General features: G+C 44.2%; 2 protein-coding genes across 3 annotated transcripts in view; both read right to left on the bottom strand.

Moving 5' to 3' along the window:
- Positions 1–907: 907 nt before the first annotated feature.
- On the bottom strand, positions 908–4406 carry ttr (transthyretin (prealbumin, amyloidosis type I)). 2 transcript variants are annotated; one of them, XM_014123263.3, is made up of 4 exons: positions 4253–4406; positions 1998–2137; positions 1704–1839; positions 908–1083 (listed from the first exon to the last, which is right to left on the bottom strand). In XM_014123263.3, exons 1-4 carry the CDS (start codon positions 4316–4318, stop codon positions 976–978), a joined length of 450 nt encoding a protein of 149 aa, XP_013978738.1. In that variant the 5' UTR covers positions 4319–4406; the 3' UTR covers positions 908–975. The 2 variants fall into 2 exon arrangements, with proteins under 2 accessions (XP_013978738.1, XP_013978737.2); XM_014123262.3 differs by lacking the exon at positions 4253–4406 and adding an exon at positions 4096–4244.
- Positions 4407–11496: 7090 nt separating this feature from the next.
- The window catches only part of si:ch73-74h11.1 (uncharacterized), a 28948-nt gene continuing 18497 nt past the window's right edge, over positions 11497–21947 (bottom strand). The window contains exons 10-14 of the mRNA XM_014123213.3: positions 21072–21293; positions 18721–18966; positions 18372–18496; positions 16801–17166; positions 11497–16594 (exon numbers count right to left, since the gene is read on the bottom strand). Of these exons, the coding sequence (XP_013978688.3) occupies positions 12917–16594; positions 16801–17166; positions 18372–18496; positions 18721–18966; positions 21072–21293 (4637 nt within the window). The 3' untranslated portion in view covers positions 11497–12916. The remainder of the gene's footprint in view (positions 16595–16800; positions 17167–18371; positions 18497–18720; positions 18967–21071; positions 21294–21947) is intronic.

The following is a 21947-nucleotide window of genomic DNA, read 5'->3' as shown; positions in this document are numbered from 1 at the left end:
CTGCCACCCCCGTGCTTCACGTTTGGGATGGTTTTCTTCAGCTTGCAAGCCTCCCCCTTTTTCCTCCAAACATAACAATGGTCATTATGGCCAAACAGTTCTATTTTTGTTTCATCAGACCAGAGTACATTTCTCCAAAAGTGGAAATTGCTCCCAAGGATGAACCAGACTTGTGGAGGTCTAAAAATGTTTTTCCTGAGGTCTTGGCTGATTTCTTTTGATTTTCCCATGATGTCAAGAAAAGAGGCACTGAGTTTGAAGGTAGGCCTTGAAATACATCCACAGGTATACCTCCAATTGACTCAAATTATGTCAATTAGCCTATCAGAAGCTTCTAAAGCCATGATGACATTTTATGGAATTTTCAAAACATTTTAAAGGCACAGTCAACTTAGTGTATGTTAACTTCTGACCCACTGGAATTGTGATTCAGTGAAATAATCTGTCTGTAAGCCATTGTTTGAAAAATTACTTGTCATGCATAAAGTAGATGTCCTAACCAACTTGCCAAAACTATAGTTTGTTAACAAGAAATTTGTGGAGTGGTTGAAAAATTAGTTTTAATGACTCCAACCTAAGTGTATGTAAACTTCCGACTTCAACTGTACTTAACAAGTTGCATTATACAGTAACTAGGCTTTAGGTATGCGCTACTCATTGATTAACCTTCACCACTATTCATTACCTTAGTTAACCTACACAGTAGCCTATAGAAGGGAACTGAACTAATCCATGAATGTAAATTACCTTCCGACAGGTGGCTGGTACTCATACGAGACCCTCGTCCTTCAGCAGATCAGTGCAGACAGTTGTCACGCTATGTGTAGTTAGACAACGATGAATGTCTGGAATATGAGTATGTTGGTGAATGTGTGTGGCATTGTATGTTAAACAAAGGAAGGCTCAGTCAGTTCTTTACCTGCACTTTATTTGTTAAGCTTGGTCAGGTGTGTATTTTGTGTGTGTATGTGTGTGTCACTCATGTGCTTTCATCACGACAGCCGTGGTAGTGTAGGAGAAGGGACTCAGCAACAGGGCCAGAGTGTAGTGACGATGTCCCTCCGCATGGGCCTCGAACACCACCTGTACACACGACACATCAGTTTGTACTGCTGTTTTACTTCTATGAATTCTCTCCCACAGACTGATATCCAGGAAGACCGATTTACTTTTGTCCAACTAGGTCTATGAACTCTTTCCACTTAGGACAAATTATTTCCATTGAGTAGCAAACAAAAAGTTATTGATACAGGTCAAAGCCAGTGTGCTGTCGCAAACAATTTAATCACATCATGGCGTTTCATATAATTCATAATGGAAGGAGGGATATTGTCACATTCTGTTATTTTCTTTTCCCTTTAACCAGCTAATTATTTTGTCTCAGATTTTTAGGTCCAACTGTTTATGGTTTGTCTACTTTCCATGTTGGGTAATATATCTATGGGGAAAAACTGGTGTATTTCTAGATGTAATCTAGTCTTTAGGCACATTACTGAGTTACAAATGTCCGCTGTCTGGCCTACTACACAGGTTGTACACAAGGTTCTACATGGAACCAAAAAGGGTTTGCCTTTGGAGACAGCCGTAGAACCTTTTTGGAACCTTTTTTTCTAAGAGTGTACTGTAGTACATCATGCTACACAACCTTAGTTTGTAGGTCTCTGAGAGCAGTGAGAGGGTTAAAGGTTGGTGATTGTACTCACTTCAGCAGTCTCATGGAAAGGTGTGGTTCCCTGAGACTTCCAGTAGGCCTTAGTGTCAAACTCAACTCGGTACACCCCCGACTGGAAGTCCTGATCTGAGATCAGATTATGGACCTCCCCTGTCAAGTCTGTCACTCTAAGAGAGAGAGGGTGTCACAGGTTACACTTTTATAGCTTAGAAGCATAACATTTCATTATGAAATTGGTTAACAAATCTTTCTGAATGCATATTATATTAGTTTAAATAAGTAAGTTAACAACATTACCCAAACAGTGGTGCATCCTCATACATACCCACTAGCAACCTGTGCCCAGGTCATTTCATTGACTCGTCGGGAGACACTCAGTGTCACGGCGCCTGCTGGAACACCCTTCACCGCATCCAAAATCTTAACCATCAATGGGCAGTGAGTGTCTGACTCACCGTGCCTGTCCTGGACCACAAACCACAACCATGGTTATAACTAATACAATCCATAAACTGGCTGGACCACAAACCAACCGTCACACACTGCACACAGACAGTATCACAGTCATTCAAGACTTACCACAACACAATCATAACTAACAATACACATAACACAGGACCTAGTTTACAAAGACAAACACTAGAATCAACATCCTGGACATTGAGAAGACTGACCACACAAATATAAACACCCATGGCTGGCCAGACAGTTAAAAGTTCGGTGTTACTTTTTGGCTATCAGTTGGTGCCCAGCATTAGCATACCCATGTGCCTATGCCAGCCAGACACAACACCCCTTACAAAAAAGAAATGCAGTTTTGAAAGTGCACTAACTGCAGTTGACTGTGGTATTTTGGACGCAGTAATTGCAGAATAACTTCAGTTTACTGAGCAGCAGATAGCCTAGTGGTTAGAGCATTGGGTCAGTAACTGAAAGGTTGCTAGATCGAATCCCTGAGCTGACAAGGTAAAAATGTGTCATTCTGTCCCTGAACAAGGCGGTTAACCCACTGTTCCTAGGCCTTCATTGTAAATAAGAATTTGTTCTTAACTGACTTGCCTCGTTAAATAAAATAAAAACTGCAGTCGCACTGCAAAATTACTGCAGTAATATTGTATTTGCAGCATACTGCAATCTTATGAAATAAGGGACAACTCTGCCAACAGGGTTAGAAATACATACCGTAGTAGACAGACAGTAACCTACAGTAATGCATTCTGTTGGCAGACAAGGCATTCTATTGGTCAGACAAGGCTGGTAGAGTTCAAATAATAGCTATAGAAATGGTTACAAACATTTAACCAGTTGTAATCACAACACTTGGCCTTAATATTGTTTATTTGGTTCTATCACAAGGTAAAACCAGTCATGAAACAGGCTTGGAATATGGGTTTGACTTTCTAATTATGAAAGTATCTGACAAGTTTGACATTACAAAACTGCCATTTTGTAATGTCTGAGCTTTGGATTTTGAGGATAGAAAATGGTAGGTAAGCCTAGGAACTTTGTCCAGTGCTCCCATGTAAAATGGGGGAGGAAAGAATGAGGACTACTTTTTCCAGCTAATTTTAGTCATTTCCAGTGTAGTTGGAGGACAAGAAGGTCAAAGTGTGGATGTGGACCAGAGAGAACAAGTGGGGATGTGAGGTCATTGACCGCGTTGCATTCCATCCCACACTGATGGTAAACACTACTGCCTGTAATGCACGCACACACACACACTCTAAGATGCTGATAGCATCTGACAGTGTTGGAAGCTACTCTGAAAATATAGTTTTCCAAGCTACCAATTACTTCACACTGGAGGAAGTTAAGCTACCCTTAAGAAATATATACTTAACTAAAGTTACTGTGAAAAAGTAGTTCAAATCATCTAAACTATTTTGTGGTATATTATATCTAAATTTGAAATGTCATACACTACAAATTGCAAGAACAGATCACTCTGGACTCAGATGTTAACAGAACGTGTAATTTGGCTGATTTAACACAAAAACTGTGTTTTAAGTGACAGTTATGCACTGATGGCGAAAAATAGAGAAATTATTGTCTACTTCACCTTTTATTTTATTTTAGCCCAAAAAAGTACAAGTACATCTCTACATGGCAAGAAAGTAAAATATGTTTTTTTTTCTACTGCAAAATGTAGTTAAACTAGTAATTTAACTATATGTAGTTCAGTATTCCCCAACACTGGCATCTAATATCTCAACTTCAAACACAAACAACTGCGCAAATGTTTCATATTCTAGGTATGACTTTTTATGATCTAATATTGTACGTTTACACAGCTAACAAACCCTATCAGTTATTGTTTATCAGTTAAATGCCCTGACAACATGCTGACAACATGCCCTGACAAGCCCACACTGAATGGTGCAGTGACCCCTGACAAAGACAGACAGACGCCCAAACATACTCACCACTGGGGCGGCGCTACAGAGTAGGACAGCAGCGGCTAACAGCACACAGAGCAGTGAACTGTCCATTTGGAGTGATAACTGGTTGGCGGCTCTAACACAGGCAGACCTATAGACAGTGACCCCTGACAAAGACAGACAGACGCCCAAACATACTCACCACTGGGGCGGCGCTACAGAGTAGGACAGCAGCGGCTAACAGCACACAGAGCAGTGAACTGTCCATTTGCGATAACTGGTTGGCGGCTCTAACACAGGCAGACCTATAGACTTACAGACTGACTGACTGACTGGCATAGAATTGGGCAACACACCCCTATCTGGTACCTTTATACACTGACCCCCCCCCCCCCCCCCCCCCCCCCCCGGCCCGGTGCCTGACTAGAGAGGCCGGTGCCTGCATCTATTGACTAAGTCAATAATGAGGGAATCAGTAACTCTCACACACAAATCATGCTTTGTGGCCATCTTATAAAAATGTGATTGGGAAGAGGGTAATAGAATAACGTAGGTGCCAGTCTTCTAAGAATCCAGATTACTCTAACCTGGAACAACAATGCATGGGTCCAATCCAGGAGCGGATATAAATGTCACCTTAATTAACCTGGAGATAGAATTACAAACCACGTTCCCTCAATTCCCAGACCCAGATTTACCTGTCATTAGGTGAAATTACATTACATTGCAGAATGTTATCAAAAGTAGCTGCTGTCTATCACTAAACACATCACTGCCAAACAAACAGAGATTCATAGTACTTCATACCAATCTCAAATACGACACAAACCTACATCCAGGTTCTGGAGGATACTCTAGCATACACAGTAGAAGTACAAGTTCAGCTCTTGAAGTAAAAAATGCTTTCCTGAAGACAACAGATTGACTCCTCAAGAATTAATAAGAAAACAAGGCCCTAGATAAATCCCGACTTTTCAAAGTTATTTTATAACATGTTCCTGTTCCAATACTTCCTCTCCTCTCTTGGCTATTGATAGAGAGGCTTAGTGTACTGTAATGTGTCAAGCTACTGTCATACAGTACAGTATCTTCTTACATTTTGCCTGCAGATGAAGCCAAAGCATTTATAGCTCATGTTGGTTAGTGATAAACCACCGGGGAGGCCTATATTCAGTAGGTTGCAATGTTCAGAGGCCGACCCACAGATAAAAAAGTTTAGTATACAGTGAGGGAAAAAAGTATTTGATCCCCTGCTGATTTGTACGTTTGCCCACTGACAAAGAAAAGTGAGAGACAGAATAACAACAAAAAAATCCAGAAAAACGCAGGTCAAAAATGTTATAAATTGATTTGCATTTTAATGAGGGAAATAAGTATTTGACCCCCTCTCAATCAGAAAGATTTCTGGCTCCCAGGTGTCTTTTATACAGGTAACGAGCTGAGATTAGGAGCACACTCTTAAAGGGAGTTCTCCTAATCTCAGTTTGTTACCTGTATAAAAGACACCTGTCCACAGAAGCAATCAATCAATCAGATTCCAAACTCTCCACCATGGCCAAGACCAAAGAGCTCTCCAAGGATGTCAGGGACAAGATTATAGACCTACACAAGGCTGGAATGGGCTACAAGACCATTTCCAAGCAGCTTGGTGAGAAGGTGACAACAGTTAGTGCGATTATTCGCAAATGGAAGAAACACAAAAGAACTGTCAATCTCCCTCGGCCTGGGTGTCACGTCCTGGCCAGTATATAAGGTTAATTGTTTTGTAGTTGGTCAGGGCGTGGCAGGGGGTATTTGTTTTATGTGGTTCGGGGTGGTGTGTTTTGTGTAAAGGGTGTTTGATTTAGTAATTCCGGGTTTTGGTTTATGTTTAGTATTCTATGGTTAGTCTAGGTTGTGTGTTTCTATGTTTGGTTGATTGGGGTTGGGACTCTCAGTTGAAGGCAGGTGTTGTCTATCTGCCTTTGATTGAGAGTTCCATATATTAGGGTGTGTTTGTATGTGTGATTTGTGGGTGATTATTCTGTGTATAGCCTTGTGCCTTACCAGACTGTTTATTTGTCGAGTGTTCGTTTTTTGTTATTTTGTATGTTCATTTTTGAGATGAATTAAAAATCAAGATGAGCATTCACGTACCTGCTGCGTTTTGGTCCTCATTCACCGACAACAGGCGTGACAGAATCACCCACCACCAAAGGACCAAGCAGCAGAGGAAGGAGCAGACGGAGTTCGAGTTGGACTGGCGGGAGAAGTGGACTTGGGAGGAAGTTCTGGACGGGGCCGGACCCTGGCATCAGGCTGGGGATTATCGACGCCCGCAGTGGGAAATTGAGGCAGCCAAGGCAGAGAGGCGGTGGTACGAGGCAAAGTACGCGCTGAAGGAGAAGCACGAGAGGCACCCCCAAGAAATTTTTTTTTGGGGGGCACACGGGTAGTTTGGCTAGGCGTAAGAAGAGCCGGAAGCCAGCTACTCGTGGTTATATGGAGGAGCGTATGGGGTGGAGAGCGCTATGTTTCGCTGAGGAGCGCACTATCTCACCCATACGCACGCACAGTCCGGTGCGCGTTATTCCAGCCCCTCGCAGGTGCCGTGCTAGAGCGGGCATCCAGCCTGGTAGGAGGATGCCTGCGCAGCGCATCTGGTCGCCGGTACGCCTCCGAGGACCAGGCTACCCAACTCCCGCTCTACGCACGGCTACCATCAGGCCCCTGCACAGCCCAGTCTGCCCTGTACGAGCACCCCGCTCGTACAGGGCTACTAGTTCCATCCAGCCAAGGCGGGTTGTGCAGGAGGTAAGATCTAGACCGGCTGTGCGCCTCCATAGCCCTGGGTTTCCAGCTCCTGTCTCTCGTGCGGACCCGGAAGTGCGTCAACCCAGTCCGACTCGTCCTGTTCCCGCTCCCCGCACTAGCCTGGAGGTGCGTGTACATAATCTGGTAAACCCAGTACCAGCACCACGCACCAGGCTACAAGTGCGTCAACCCAGCCTCGCCAGTCAACAGTCTTCATCAGAGCTGCCCGCCAGTCAACAGTCTTCATCAGAGCTGCCCGCCAGTCAACAGTCTTCATCAGAGCTGCCCGCCAGTCAACAGTCTTCGTCAGAGCTGCCCGCCAGTCAACAGTCATCGTCAGAGCTGCCCGCCAGTCAACAGTCATCGTCAGAGCTGCCCGCCAGTCAACAGTCATCGTCAGAGCTGCCCGCCAGTCAACAGTCATCGTCAGAGCTGCCCGCCAGTCAACAGTCATCGTCAGAGCTGCCCGCCAGTCAACAGTCATCGTCAGAGCTGCCCGCCAGTCAACAGTCATCGTCAGAGCTGCCCGCCAGTCAACAGTCATCGTCAGAGCTGCCCGCCAGTCAACAGTCATCGTTAGAGCTGCCCGCCAGTCAACAGTCGTCAGAGCTGCCCGCCAGTCAACAGTCGCCAGAGAGGTCAGACTGCGCTGAACTGCCGGAGTGGCCAGACTGCGCTGAACTGCCGGAGTGGCCAGACTGCGCTGAACTGCCGGAGTGGCCAGACTGCGCTGAACTGCCGGAGTGGCCAGACTGCGCTGAACTGCCGGAGTGGCCAGACTGCGCTGAACTGCCGGAGTGGCCAGACTGCGCTGAACTGCCGGAGTGGCCAGACTGCGCTGAACTGCCCTGAACTGCCGGAGTGGCCAGACTGCCCTGAACTGCCGGAGTGGCCAGACTGCCCAGACTGTCCCGAATTGCCAGAGTGGCCCGACAGCCTGGAACGGCCGGAGCCAGAGCCACCTCCAGAAATAGGTGGGTTGGGGAGGGGGGGTGTAGCACAGTGCCGTCGTTGACGGCAGCCACCCTCCCTTCCCTCCCTTTAGAAAAGGGGACTTTTTGTTGGTGTTGCTTGGGATTATTTTTTGTTAAGGTGCTTCTGGGGTAGCACCTTTAAGGGGGGGGTACTGTCACGTCCTGGCCAGTATATAAGGTTAATTGTTTTGTAGTTGGTCAGGGCGTGGCAGGGGGTATTTGTTTTATGTGGTTCGGGGTGGTGTGTTTTGTGTAAAGGGTGTTTGATTTAGTAATTCCGGGTTTTGGTTTATGTTTAGTATTCTATGGTTAGTCTAGGTTGTGTGTTTCTATGTTTGGTTGATTGGGGTTGGGACTCTCAGTTGAAGGCAGGTGTTGTCTATCTGCCTTTGATTGAGAGTTCCATATATTAGGGTGTGTTTGTATGTGTGATTTGTGGGTGATTGTTCTGTGTTTCGCCTTGTGCCTTACCAGACTGTTTTTGTTGATCGTTCGTGTTTTTTTGTTATTTTGTATGTTCGTTTTGAAAGATAATTAAAAATCAAGATGAGCATTCACGTACCTGCTGCGTTTTGGTCCTCATTCACCGACAACAACTGTGACAAAACACACCACCCCGAACCACATAAAACAAATACCCCCTGCCACGCCCTGACCAACTACAAAACAATTAACCTTATATACTGGCCAGGACGTGACACTGGGGCTCCATGCAAGATCTCACCTCGTGGAGTTGCAATGATCATGAGAACGGTGAGGAATCAGCCCAGAACTACATGGGAGGATCTGGCCAATGATCTCAAGGCAGCTGGGACCATAGTCACCAAGAAAACAATTGGTAACACACTACGCCGTGAAGGACTGAAATCCTGCAGCGCCCGCAAGGTCCCCCTGCTCAAGAAAGTACATATACATGCCCGTCTGAAGTTTGCCAATGAATATCTGAATGATTCAGAGGACAACTGGGTGAAAGTGTTGTGGTCAGATGAGACCAAAACGGAGCTATTTGGCATCAAATCAACTCGCCGTGTTTGGAGGAGGAGGAGGAATGCTGCTGTCATGACGTTGGCCTCTTTTGGTACAGGGAGGACAGTTGACCCCCTCCCTGTTGCACCACCACCCAACCCCCCCCCCCCCCCCCCCCCCAATCGACCCTGTGTGTAAAGGGTCGTAAAAACTCTAAAATTCCAGGAGAGTCTCTGGCCACATGGCCCATAGAGAGACAAAGGAAATTCTTCCAACTCATAGAATTGGAGAGCCAAGCGACATTTTGTGTTCTGGAGAAGGTATGGAAGATTGGTGAAGAATCCAGCTACGAAATGATCCGCTTGGTACAATTTTGTGATACTCAGAAGAGACAATATAGCCATATTACCATAAAACTGTTTATATAATAGACTCAGCATAAGACTTGCATCATATGGGTGTATAGAATGTATTAATAAGGATAAAGCTTTTGTAAGACATTGAGATGCTATTGTACTGATGTAATGTGATAGAATTGTATTTCTGTAACCAAATCTAACTCAGTCATAGGCACGTCCCCAGGGACCCATACAGGACCAGGCGTCATTTGACAAGCTGTTCTATGGGCACTATAAAACACCCCCCTGATTTACATTTACCCAGACCAGGCCTACACTCCGTGGCCACATAGGTTCTACCATCTAATTCCTCTACTGAAAGTGAACCATACCACGTGGTTAACTTTTAGACTATTGATACCGACAGAATAAGAACAAGTCTTTGATATTAATTATTAGTCTGCAGCTAAGTAAATTATATCATCGAACGCGAAGACCAACGAAACAACCATTCTATGACGACATTAATGAATGTCGCTCTGAAAGATCCATTCTAACCGAGAGAGAGAGAGAACGCGGACAAAACTCCCCAACAGAACTACTCTCCAACAAGAATCAGAACGACACACTGAGCGTAAATATATATTGATTGAAATTGTTCCCGAATGAGTGAGCCTTCAATTGTCAATTGTTAATATTAATGAACCCTGTGTAACTTCTCAGCCGACCTTTTATGATCCATTGTTCAACAGGCTGACCTGCCTGTTTAGCCAGTAGGGCACATTCCGATACCAATCATTTGTGACGATAATTACTGTTTGTATGTTTTTCTGTTAATTACTTAGTGTAGTAAATAAATGATTTTAAGACAATTGATGTATGGATGATTTTAGTAAAGACTGGGTTCGTGCAGATACAATAATTTACGACGTTTGGGATGAGACTGGACTAGAGGTAAAATACACCAATTAAACTAGAAGATAATCTGCCTATACTATAATAGAATAGAATATTATAGTACAGGAAAGTTATATTAGGAAAATTATAGCTTTGTAATCTGAATATTCTCCTTGGTGCCCCGAACTCCTAGTTAATTACAATTAAACGATTAATCAGTTTAATCGCGTGATAATAATTACAGGGAGCTAATTGATAAACATATCTTCCATTTAATGGTACCCCCAAAGACACGACACTGCCTATGACCCCAAGAACACCATCCCTACAGTCAAACGTGGAGGTGGAAAGATGCTTTGGGGGTGTGTTTTTTTGCTAAGGGGACAGGACAACTTCACCGCATCAAAGGGACGATGGACAGGGCCATGTACTGTCAAATCTTGGGTGAGAACCTCCTTCCCTCAGCCAGGGCATTGAAAATGGGTCGTGGATGGGTATTCCAGCATGACAATGACCCAAAACACACGGCCAAGGCAACAAAGGAGTGGCTCAAGAAGAAGCACATTAAGGTCCTGGAGTGGCCTAGCCAGTCTGCCGACCTTAATCCCATAGAAAATCTGTGGAGGGAGCTGAAGGTTCGAGTTGCCAAACGTCAGCCTCGAAACCTTAATGACTTGGAGAAGATCTGCAAAGAGGAGTGGGACAAAATCCCTCCTGAGATGTGTGCAAACCTGGTGGCCAACTACAAGAAACGCCTGACCTCTGTGATTACCAACAAGGGTTTTGCCACCAAGTACTAAGTCATGTTTTGCAGAGGGGTCAAATACTTATTTCCCTCATTAAAATGTAAATCATTTTAAAACATTTTTGACATGCGTTTTTCTGGATTTTTTGTTGTTGTTATTCTGTCTCTCACTGTTCAAATAAACTTACCATTAAAATTATAGACTGATAATTTCTTTGTCAGTGGGCAAACGTACAAAATCAGCAGGGGATCAAATACTTTTTTCCCTCACTGTATAGGTGTTAAACTCTTCTGCATACTTTTGACCTTTTTATCAGAGTATTCCCATATAAAACAGGACAGTCTGTGGTAACAGGTGCGTGTGCTGTTGAGAAGTATCTGTTGGCCCGTGGTTGGAGAGTTTTGTGGTGTGTGGGAAGACATCTTGCAGGTCTCTTCATGTTTGTTTTACTGCTTCTCTTCTCACTGCCCTGAGGGGAATCAAAATATCCATGATCTTTTATGACACCTATGAGAACCACAGACCACAGGTAGTTTGTCTCAAACGGCACCCTATTCCCTATATAGTGAACTACTTTTGACCAGAGCCCTATGGGCCCTGGTCAAAAGTAGTGCACTATAAAGGGAATAGGGTGCCATTTGGGACATATCCACACACTCAGCAGTTTATTGAGCTCGAACTGACAACCGAGAGAAACCACTGGCTGTAAAGAGATTAATACGCACTAATAAATATTTTTTTCCCCCACCAAAACATTTATTTAATAAGCATGTTCAGACAATTTATTTCATTTATTATATTTGTTAAAAAAAGGAAACAAAACATTCAACGTCAGAAGTTTCAAACATCAAACCATCGTTGGCATTCCATCATTGTTAACAAAAACAATGGTGTCTGTGTTGGTGTCTGTGTAGTGATTCCCAGTGCTATAGTATATGATGATGCAGGCTAAATCGTACATTACAAGTATTATTTTTCACATTTATTTTCCCCCATACAAGCGCAGTCTTGTATCTAAACATACCCCACTCTGTCTTGTGATTTACAGTAATGATGTTTAAGTAGTTTCTGTTTGAAAAAAGCTGACACCCATTGACTTTGTAGTAAAGGCTGAAATGAGACCACATACCACAAAAACCGAAAGACCAAACATACTGCTTTACATAAAAGGTCAACCATTATTGAGAAACCAATGACTGACAAACACAAAGCTGTGATGCAAAACCAATGAACAAAAACCTACAAACAGAAAAAAACTGATCTATATTTCCCATCTGCCAAGTTCTGAAAGTTGGTTCATAAAGCAGTAATTGCCTGTTCACTACTCTGCAGAACATTGAAAATAAATACATTTGGCTTCTTCAACCTGCCATGCCCTGTCATAACCATCAGAGGAGCTATTAGAACAGGAGTAGGAAACTATGGAGGAAAAAGGGAGGAACAGACTATAAAAGAGACGGTGTGATGTATAAAGGTGTTAAAAGGTATGGAAAAGAGTTTATCAGAGTATTTGCAAATAAAACATGACAGTCTGGTAATAGGTGGGTGTGCTGTTTTCCTGACTCATGGTTAGAGAGTTTTGTGGTGAATGTGTGATGTCGCTCTGCAGGTTTCTGCATGTTTGTTTTATTGTTATTTTCTCAATTCCCCAAGGGCAATGACAACTGATATGATATTATATGACACCTATGAGAACCACAGACCACAGTGTCTCAAATGGCTTCCTATGTTTTTTATTGAACCTTTATTTAACTAGGCATGTCAGTTAAGAACAAATACTTATTTACAATGACGGCCTACCTTGGCCAAACCCAGACGTCGCTGGGCCAATTGTGTGCCGCCCTATGGGACTCCCAATCACAGCCGGATGTGATAAAGCCTGGATTTGAACCAGGGACTGTAGTGAAGCCTCTTGCACTGAGATGCAGTGCCTTAGACCGCTGCGCCACAGTGCACTACTTTTGACCAGAACCACAAAAGCTGAAAGACCCAACATTCTGCTTAAAAATAAAATATAATCTATGATTGAGAAACCAATGACTGACAAACATAAACCTGTGAAGCAAAACCAATGAACAAAAACCTATAAACAGAAAGTCAGATATATACAAAAATATCCTCTCCACATTATGGCTGTGAGTGCAAAGAGCTCTCACTGTTGTTTGCACTTTGCTGTGGGACTCTTTGGACTCTTGGGACTCTTGGGAGTAGATTCTTTCTTGGAGCCCATCCTGAATTTGTTACGGAAAGATAAAGCCAATGGCTTTGGGGCCTGTTCTGACCCACCAGCCGTCCCTGCGGCCTCACCTGTTGCCTCACCTAATGTCTCACCTGCAGCCTCCACTACTGTATCATCCACTGCTGCACCTGCCACTGCATTTATAGCCTCACCTGTCTCAACAGCAATCTCACCTGTAGCCTCTGGTGTTGAAGAGGTCACCTCAAGCTCCTCGGCCAATTCTTCGCTATGGGACTCAACCTCTTCTGTAGCTACTGTGGACTCTGTTTGTTGGTCAGCACTAGCCTCTACTTCCTCAACTGTCTCAACAGCAGACTCCATCTCCTCTCCTACTACATTCTCACTATCGTCTACTTCTACTCTTAGTGTTTTGACTTCAGCGATTTGACGAGAGGTGACCAGACTCTCTCCCACCTCGTCATCCTCTTCTTCAGATTCCTCTACATCACCTGTAGCCTTTAGGACTGAACAAACTGCTTCTTCTGCCACTAGTTCAACAGACTCCACCTCACCCTCCACAGTCACTAAGTCTGCGCCTCCAGATAAATCTTGATCAACAGAAACTTGGCTCTCCCTAACAACAGTGCCCTCTTCTATCAATCCATCACCTGACGTTGGCATCAGGCCTGTAGTAAACCGGCTTGGTATGTCCTCTATGTTCTCTGAGTCTAGTGTTTCAGTCTCTTCTGATGTCTCTATGTCCTGATCTACCTCTGTGTACTCCTGTTCTGGTGCTGACTCATCAAATGCTTCAATCTGTACCACAGAGGTATCCTCCTCTGTCGCCAGGGAAGACTCCACCTCTCCCGCCACCTTTCCCTCCAGCTCTCCCTCCATCTCTTCCACCTCTCCCTCCACCTCTCCCTCCACCTCTCCCTCCATATCTTCCTCCACCTCTCCCTCCATCTCCTCCTCTGTCACCTGGGAAGACTCCACCTCTTCCTCCACCTCTCCCGCCAGCTCTCCCTCCATCTCTTCCACCTCTCCCTCCACCTCTCCCTCCATATCTTCCTCCACCTCTCCCTCCACCTCCTCCTCTGTCACCTGGGAAGACTCCACCTCTTCCTCCACCTCTTCCTCCACCTCTCCCTCCACCTCTCCCTCCACCTCTCCCGCCAGCTCTCCCGCCAGCTCTCCCTCCATCTCTTCTTCCACCTCTCCCTCCACCTCCACCTTTTCCTCCTCTTCTCCCTCCATCTCTTCCTCCACTTCTTCCTCCATCTCTCCCTTCACCTCTCCTATCTGAGCACTCAGCGCTGCCTCCTCATCTCCCTGACTTCCCTCCTCCTGGACATCAGTGACGCTATGTGATATTGGCTGATTCAGCTGCAACTCTGACACCAATTCCTCCTCAGGACTGCCCTCTTCTTCTTGGCCATCAAGTGCACTGTAAGCTGCTATGAGCAATTCTGATTTTAAGAAAACTTCTTCAGGTGCCTTCCCCTCCTCTTTCTGGTTATCTGTTAGGCTATCTACTGTGAGCACATCTAACTGAAGCTGTGGCATAATTTCCGCCTCAGCTGTACCCTCCTCTTGGCTATTAGTGATGTCATCAACTGGGACCTGATCTTGCTGTGCTTCTGATACCATCATCTCTTCTGTCTCAGTAATACCCTTCTCTAGTTGACCGTTAGTGACTGGATCCACCGTCAGCTCAACTTCCTGCGATTCTGAAACCACTTCCTCCTCCAGAGTCAGTTCTGTTGATTCTTCCTCGGTTTGCTGATCTGTACCAAATAGATCTAGAATGTCTTCTTCCTCTGCTGGCTGATCTGTACCAACTAGATTTATGTCTTCTTCCTCTGCTGGCTGATCTGTACCAACTAGATTTATGTCTTCTTCCTCGGCTGACTGATCTGTACCAACTAGATCTATAAAGTCTTCATCCTCGGTTGGCTGATCTGTACCAACTAAATCTATAATGTCTGATTCGGACATGGAAGCTTCTTCTGAGGAGGCCTCGACTACCATGGACACATCCTCATCGGACAGCTGGTCCTCAGAGTCAACTAGGCCTTCTTCATTGAGAGCTCCAGAGACTTCATTTAATTGAGTTGATGTATCTTCCTCTGTTGGATGGCTTGACTCAATGGATTGGTCTGTTAGTTTGTGTTCTAGTGACTCAGATGGCTCAACCTGTTCTGTTGATGGCTCTGAGGCCAAAGCTAAAGTTACGGGTTCTTCCTCAGTCACAGCTGTTTCTTTTGTCTGTTCTAAAGGCTCCTCTTCCTCCTCCTCGTTCTCTTCCTCCTGCTGTTCCTCTTCTTCGTCCTCCTCCTCTTCCTCTTCCTCCTCTTCCTCCTCCTCTATTTGCTCACCTGATTCACTATGGCCCTCAAACACCAGTTTCCTCTCAATCTCTGCCACTGACTCAAATGACTCTGGTATTTCAACAGTAACCGGAGTTGGTTGAGATTCACCTGTTGGCGCTGCCCCCTCCCTCTGTCCACAGCGACCCCCTGGGGGGCTCTGTGGCACCCACATTGGGAGTTCCTGCGATCCTATAACTATCTGCCCTACCCTCCCTGGCCCCATTCCAGCCAGCCCAACCCCAATAGGCCCACCCCCAACCTGCCTCACCCTTGTAAAGGTGTGTCCTGGCATAACGCCATACACACCTCCACCACCCCCACCCACACCCTGGGCTGCCAGGCCTAAAACCCCCTGAGGGGGAGCAGCCTCCTTCACCAGGAACGCACCCCTGGGCAAACTGCCCTGAGAAGGTACACCTGGGACCCCAGACCCCACCTGTGGCTCTCCACTTACATTAACCTGCCTTTCCATGTAAACATAATTACCATCAGGGCTGTGCCCCACTACAGACAGACCACCCAGGCCACCTCTGGGTTGGGAGCCTTGGATCCACCCAGGACTTCTGGGACTACCCAGCCCCAGCATGGTGGGGCTTCCTGGGCTACTGGGACTGATGGGGCTAGTGGAGGTCTCTGATATAACCCTGTTGCCTTGGATGACAAGGCCTCCCAGACTTCCCATGCTTCCAGACACAGGGGGACTGTTGAGCACTACAATACGCTTTAGATTGGTAGTAGAGGCGCCATCAGCCAGTACATACTGTATGGGTTGCATCAGGGGCTGCACCACGGGCTGCATGGTGGTGTAGTACATAGGCTGTTGCTGCAGCAGAATCGTCTGGGTAGGGGGCGGTGGGAAAGTGGCGGACTGACTGTTAGAGAAGTTACTAACCCCAGTGGCAGAGGGACTGGTGGGAGGTGTTTGGGAGATATTGACTCTGCTGGTGCTGGTGGACGATTGGTTGATATTGACATTTCTAACGGAAGATTTGGTGATGTTGACATTGCTGGCGGTGACGATGCTCTCTCTTTTGATTTCAGGTTGTTTTGGCTCTAAGATGCGCTCCACCATTCTGGGTTTGGGTTGAGGTTTTGGAGGAGAGCAGATGTCAGCCAGGGTCTTGAACTTTGGCCCCAGGTCATTGAGGAACTGGAGGTCGTAGTCAGATTCCAGGAGGCTGCAGCATCCCACCGAGCCCACAGGAGAGCCCTGGCCCTCGTAGTCATACACCAACTGACTGTCTTTCAGTGGAGGGTTCTGAGATGCACATGCCACTTTCTGCATGAGGGGATAAGATAGACTCATTTGACATACCGTGTGCCTTTTTTGTGATCAGAACTTAGATTGCACATTGTACATGCTCGAGACCTAATGTTGTATATGTTGGGGACCTAAATCAAATGTGGTCATAAGACATTTTCAACAGTTTCTGCATTATTGAAATACAGTATTTTCTCTCATAACAAAGATGTTCAACCATTTACCTGTGAGTAGTAGCCATCCAGGAAAGCACATGGGAGTGCCATGTCCTCATAGATGTCTTGTTTGACATGTGAGGTGTGTGTGGCGTATCTGGAATGCATGGTGCTGCTTCCCAGCCCCATATTAGCCTCAACGCCTCCACCATTCTGGAGTCCATAGGTGTAGTCCATCTCCATACCCATGGGCCTGTGGCTCTGTTCCCGACGCAGTGTATGCATGTCCTCACTGGAGACCCCACTGCTCTGACGTATATTGTTTGTAGTATTATGTGAGGATTTTGTGGCGATGTTTGCTTGCTGAATTGATTCTGTTCCTAGTGCAGCCCTTCCATCAGTTACGGTCGTAGGAATACTGAGTAGGGGCACCTCCTACACAACAAAACAAAAAACAAATAGACAATCAAACCGACATGTTGATACATCTCAAATAACCATAGGAATGCAACACAATCTTAAAATAACGTATTTTACGTACAATAAAAGTTTGTGGACATTCCTTGAAATTTGTGGATTTGGCTATTTCAGCCACACCCGTTGCTGACAGGTGTATACAATCAAGCACACAACCATGCAATCTCAATAGACAAGAATTGGCAGTAGAAAAGCCTGTACTGAAGAGCTCAGCATAGGATGCCACCTCAGTTCATCATATTTCTGCCCTGCTAGAGTTGTAAAGGCTGTTATTGTGAAATGGAAACGTCTAGGAACAACAATGACTCAACCGCGAAGTGGTAGACCACACAAGCTCACAGAACAGGACCGCTGAGTGTTGAAATGCATAGCGTGTAAAAACATTTTTGACACTCATTACCGAGTTCCAAACTGCCTCTGGAAGCAGTCCGACAGATGAATCTGGGTTTGGTGGATGTCAGGAGAACGTGCCAACTGTAAAGTTTAGTGGAGGAGGAATAATTTGGGGCTGTTTTCATGGTTCGGGCTAGGCCCCTAGTTCCAGTGAAGGGAAATCTTAACGCTACAGCATTCAATTACTGTACATTCTAGACGATTCCTTGCTTCCAACTTTGTGGCAACAGTTTGGGGAAGGCCCTTCCTGTTCAGCATGACAATGCCCCTGTGCACAAAGCGAGGTCCATAAAGAAATGCTTTGTCAAGATCGGTGTGGAAGAACTTGACTTGCCTGCACAGAGCCTGGACCTAAACTCCATCGAACACCTTTGGGATGAATTAGAACGCTGACTGCGAGCCAGGTCTAATCGCCCAACATCAGTGCCCGACCTCACTAATGCTTGTGGCTGAATGGGAGCAAGTCCCCTCAGCAATGTTCCAACATCTAGTGGAAAGCCTTCCTAGAAGAGTGGAGGCTGTTATAGCAGCAAAGGGGGAACCAACTCCATATTAATGCACATGATTTTGGAATGAGATGTTCGACGAGCAGTGTATATAGTGGCCATATAGTGTATTAACGTAAAAGCATTGAATATGTATGTCACATACAGTATGTTGATGTTTGTAATTGTGAATATTTTACATATAATAGCTATACCTCTCATAACTGACATATAAACTGACAAAATAGTTACAATGTCAATATGGGAACTTGAAGAAGGCATCACCTTATCCTCTCCCTTTCCCTCAGTGTGGTAGGATATGAGGTATTCCTTGGCATCGAACGGCAGGTCAGTGAACTGGTTAGCGAAGGCTCCTCTACACTGACAGAACAGCAGCAGCAGAGGTACCACTGCAAACACAGAGACAAGGAGACACACTTCAGGGTGAGTATGAATGTGTGTGTGCGCACGTGTTGTATCTACGTATGTGAACTGATGTGTATTCCTAATAAACTTGTGAGGTGTGTGTGTGTGTGTGTGTGTGTGTGTGTGTGTGTGTGTGTGTGTGTGTGTGTGTGTGTGTGTGTGTGCTGTGTGTGTGAAATATGAGTGTCTTTAGCATAGCCCAACTCACGTAGCAGAACACAGCTGGCTAAGATGAGCAGTCCGATGGCGGGGGTACCAATTTTGGCATCGGTGGTCTTTTGGCGTAAACTGATAGTCCTGGAGCCACAGTCTTCTCCCTCCAAACAGGTACATACCTCCACCTTGAACACCTGTGGCTCTGGGCAGGACAGGCCCTGCTCGTCTGCTACCACCACCCTCACCTCATACTCACCCGGCCACAACGCATCAGTAGATCGCAAGACAGCCGTCGTGCCTAGGATATGGAGGGATGTTGGGAGAGAGAGAGAAACAGAGAGAGATACTATGAATCCCCATGAATATGGATGAAATGTTTGACTGCATCATTACAGTGCATATTAACTTAATTTATGTTGTTAAACTCTTACTTTTATGTAATTTGTTTTAATATAATTTTTGGGTTGAGGGGTTTGAGTGCTAGTGCAAACAGTTAAGGGGGCAGAAACATCATTGTCTAGTTCCTCTTCCTAGTGAGAAACAGTTAGACAATGGACAGTGTATACAGTGCCTTCAGAAAGTATTCATACCCTTGACTTATTCCATATTTTGTGTCACAGCTTGAATTCAAAATGGACTAAAACATTTTTTTCCACCAATCTACACACAATACCCTATATCGACAAAGTGAAAACATGTTTTTAAAATGGATTTAAATGAAATACAGATATCTAATTTACATAAGTATTCACAACCCTGAGTCAATACATGTTAGAATCACCTTTGGCAGCGATTACCACTGTGAGACTTTCTCGGTAAGTCTCTTAGAGCTTTGTACACCTGGAACGCACAATATTTGCCCATTGTTCCTTTCAAAGTTCTTCAAGCTCTGTCAAATTGGTTGTTGACAGCGGTGGAAAAAGTACTCAGTTGTCACACTTGAGTAAAAGTAAAGATACCTTAATAGAAAATTACTCAAGTAATAGTGAAAGTCACCTAGTAAAATACTACTTGAGTAAAAGTCTAAAAGTATTTGGTTTGAAATATACTTAAGTATCAAAAGTATACTTAAGTATCAAAAGTAAATGTAATTGCTAAAATATACTTATTCCTTATTTTAAGCCAACCAGATGGCACAGTTTTATTTTATTTATTTATTTATAAATAGCCATAGATTTTCATGCAGATTGAAGTCAAAACTGTAACTCGGCCACTCAGGAACATTCACTGTCTTGGTAAGCAACTCCAATGTAGATTTGGCCTTGTGTTTTAGGTTATTGTCCTGCTGAAAGGTGAGTTCATCTCCCAGTGTATGGAAAGTGGAAAGCCGACTGAACCAGATTTCCCTCTAGGATTTTGCCTGTGCTTAGCTCTATTCCGTTTCTTTTTTATCCGGAAAAACTCACAAGTCCCTAATGATTACAAGAAGACCCATAACATGATGCAACCAACACTATGCTTGAAAATATGGAGAGTGGTACTCCGTAATATGTTGTATTGGATTTGACAAACATAAAACGTTGTATTCAGGACAAAAATGGAATTGCTATACCACATTTTTTGCAATATTACTTTAGTGCCTTGTTGCAAACAGGATGCATGTTTTGGAATATTTTTATTCTGTATTTGTATTATTTTCACTCTGAAAATTAGGTTAGTATTGTGGAGCAACTACAATGTTGTTGATCCATCCTCAGTTTTTTTCTATCACAACCATTAAACTCTGTAAATGTTTCAAAGTCACTATTGCCCTCATGGTGAAATCCCTGAGCGGTTTCCTTCCTCTCTGTAAGGAAGGACGCCTGTATCTTTATAGTGACTGGGTGTATTGATTCACTATCCAAAGTGTAATTATTAACTTCACCATGCTCAAAGGGATATTCAATGTCTGCTTTTTATTTTTAACCATCTACTAATTGGTTCCCTTCTTTGCGAGGCATTGGATAACCTCCCTGGTCTTTGTGGTTGAATCTGTGTTTGAAATTCACTGCTTGACTGAGGGACCTTACAGTTAATTGTATATGTGTGGTGCAGAGATGAGATAGTCATTCAAAAATAGTGTTAAACACTATTATTGCACATGGAGTGAGTCCATGCAATTTATTATGTCACTTATTAAACACATTTTTACCCCTGAACTTATTTAGGCTTACCATAACAAATTGGTTGAGTACTTATTGACTCAATACATTTCAGCTTTAAATGTTTAATTCATTTGTACAAATTTCGAAAAACATAATTCCACTTTGACATTATGGGGTACTGTATTGTGTGTAGGCCAGTGACAAAAAAATGTCAATTTAATCAATTTTAAATTTAGGCTGTAACACCAAAAAATTTGGAAAAGTCCAGGGGTGTGAATACTTTCTGAAAGCACTGTAAATGTTCCTGTACTGTTCTTACCATTGATGTGTTCTATTTCCCATTTGCCACGTGTCCCCTCAGCCACCACGGTGAAGGTGAACGGAGCTCCATTGGGCGAGACATCCTCGTCGAACGCAGTGGCGTTGACCGTATGTTTTCCTGAGCACACGCTCTCATAGGTAGTAGCCAGCATGGGGCAGTGGTCGTTGGAGTCTTGGACCTGGATGGCTATGGTGCCCGTGGCTGTCTTAGAGGGCATATCTGTAAAACAATAGATGTTTTCATAGTCAAACTCATATAGACCACAGTTTCAGGCATACTAATGACAAGTCTTATAATGCATTGTAACTGGATCATATTGCATTATACTGTACCTTTCAGCATTGAGTGAAGTGTTACCGCAGGGACAGTACTTTGGCTTGATACACTCTTAAAAATAATGGTTCCAAAAGGGTTATTTGGCTGTCCCTATAGGAGAGCCCTTTTTTTTTTTTTTTTTTTTTTTTTTTTTAACCTTTATTTAACCAGGAAAGGCTCATTGAGATTTAAAATCTCTTTTTCAAGAGCGTCCTAGCCAAGATAGGCAGTGCCAAGTCATTACAAAAATTAGACAAACAACATGAAAAACTACAAGTAATCTAGTAAAAACCATAAAATTAACAAAGAATATAACAAAATCAAAAACAGCAAATTAAAAACATTGACAGGTCAGGGAATCAGTCTCAAGATCATTCATCAGTGATTTAAAAATACCAATCGGGACAAGTTCTTCCAGTTTAAAAGTATTTTGTAAGGCATTCCAAGACGATGGCGCAGAGTACATAAAAGCCCTTTTACCAAATTCAGTTCGGACATTTGGAACAGTTAGCAAGATAAAGTCCCTCGAACGAAGAGAGTACCCACCACATTTCTGAA

The sequence above is a fragment of the Salmo salar genome, chromosome 10 (assembly GCF_965601325.2).
Source record: "Salmo salar chromosome 10, fSalSal1, whole genome shotgun sequence".
Classification (NCBI taxonomy): domain Eukaryota; kingdom Metazoa; phylum Chordata; class Actinopteri; order Salmoniformes; family Salmonidae; genus Salmo; species Salmo salar.
This window is presented reverse-complemented; position numbering and strand designations above follow the sequence as displayed.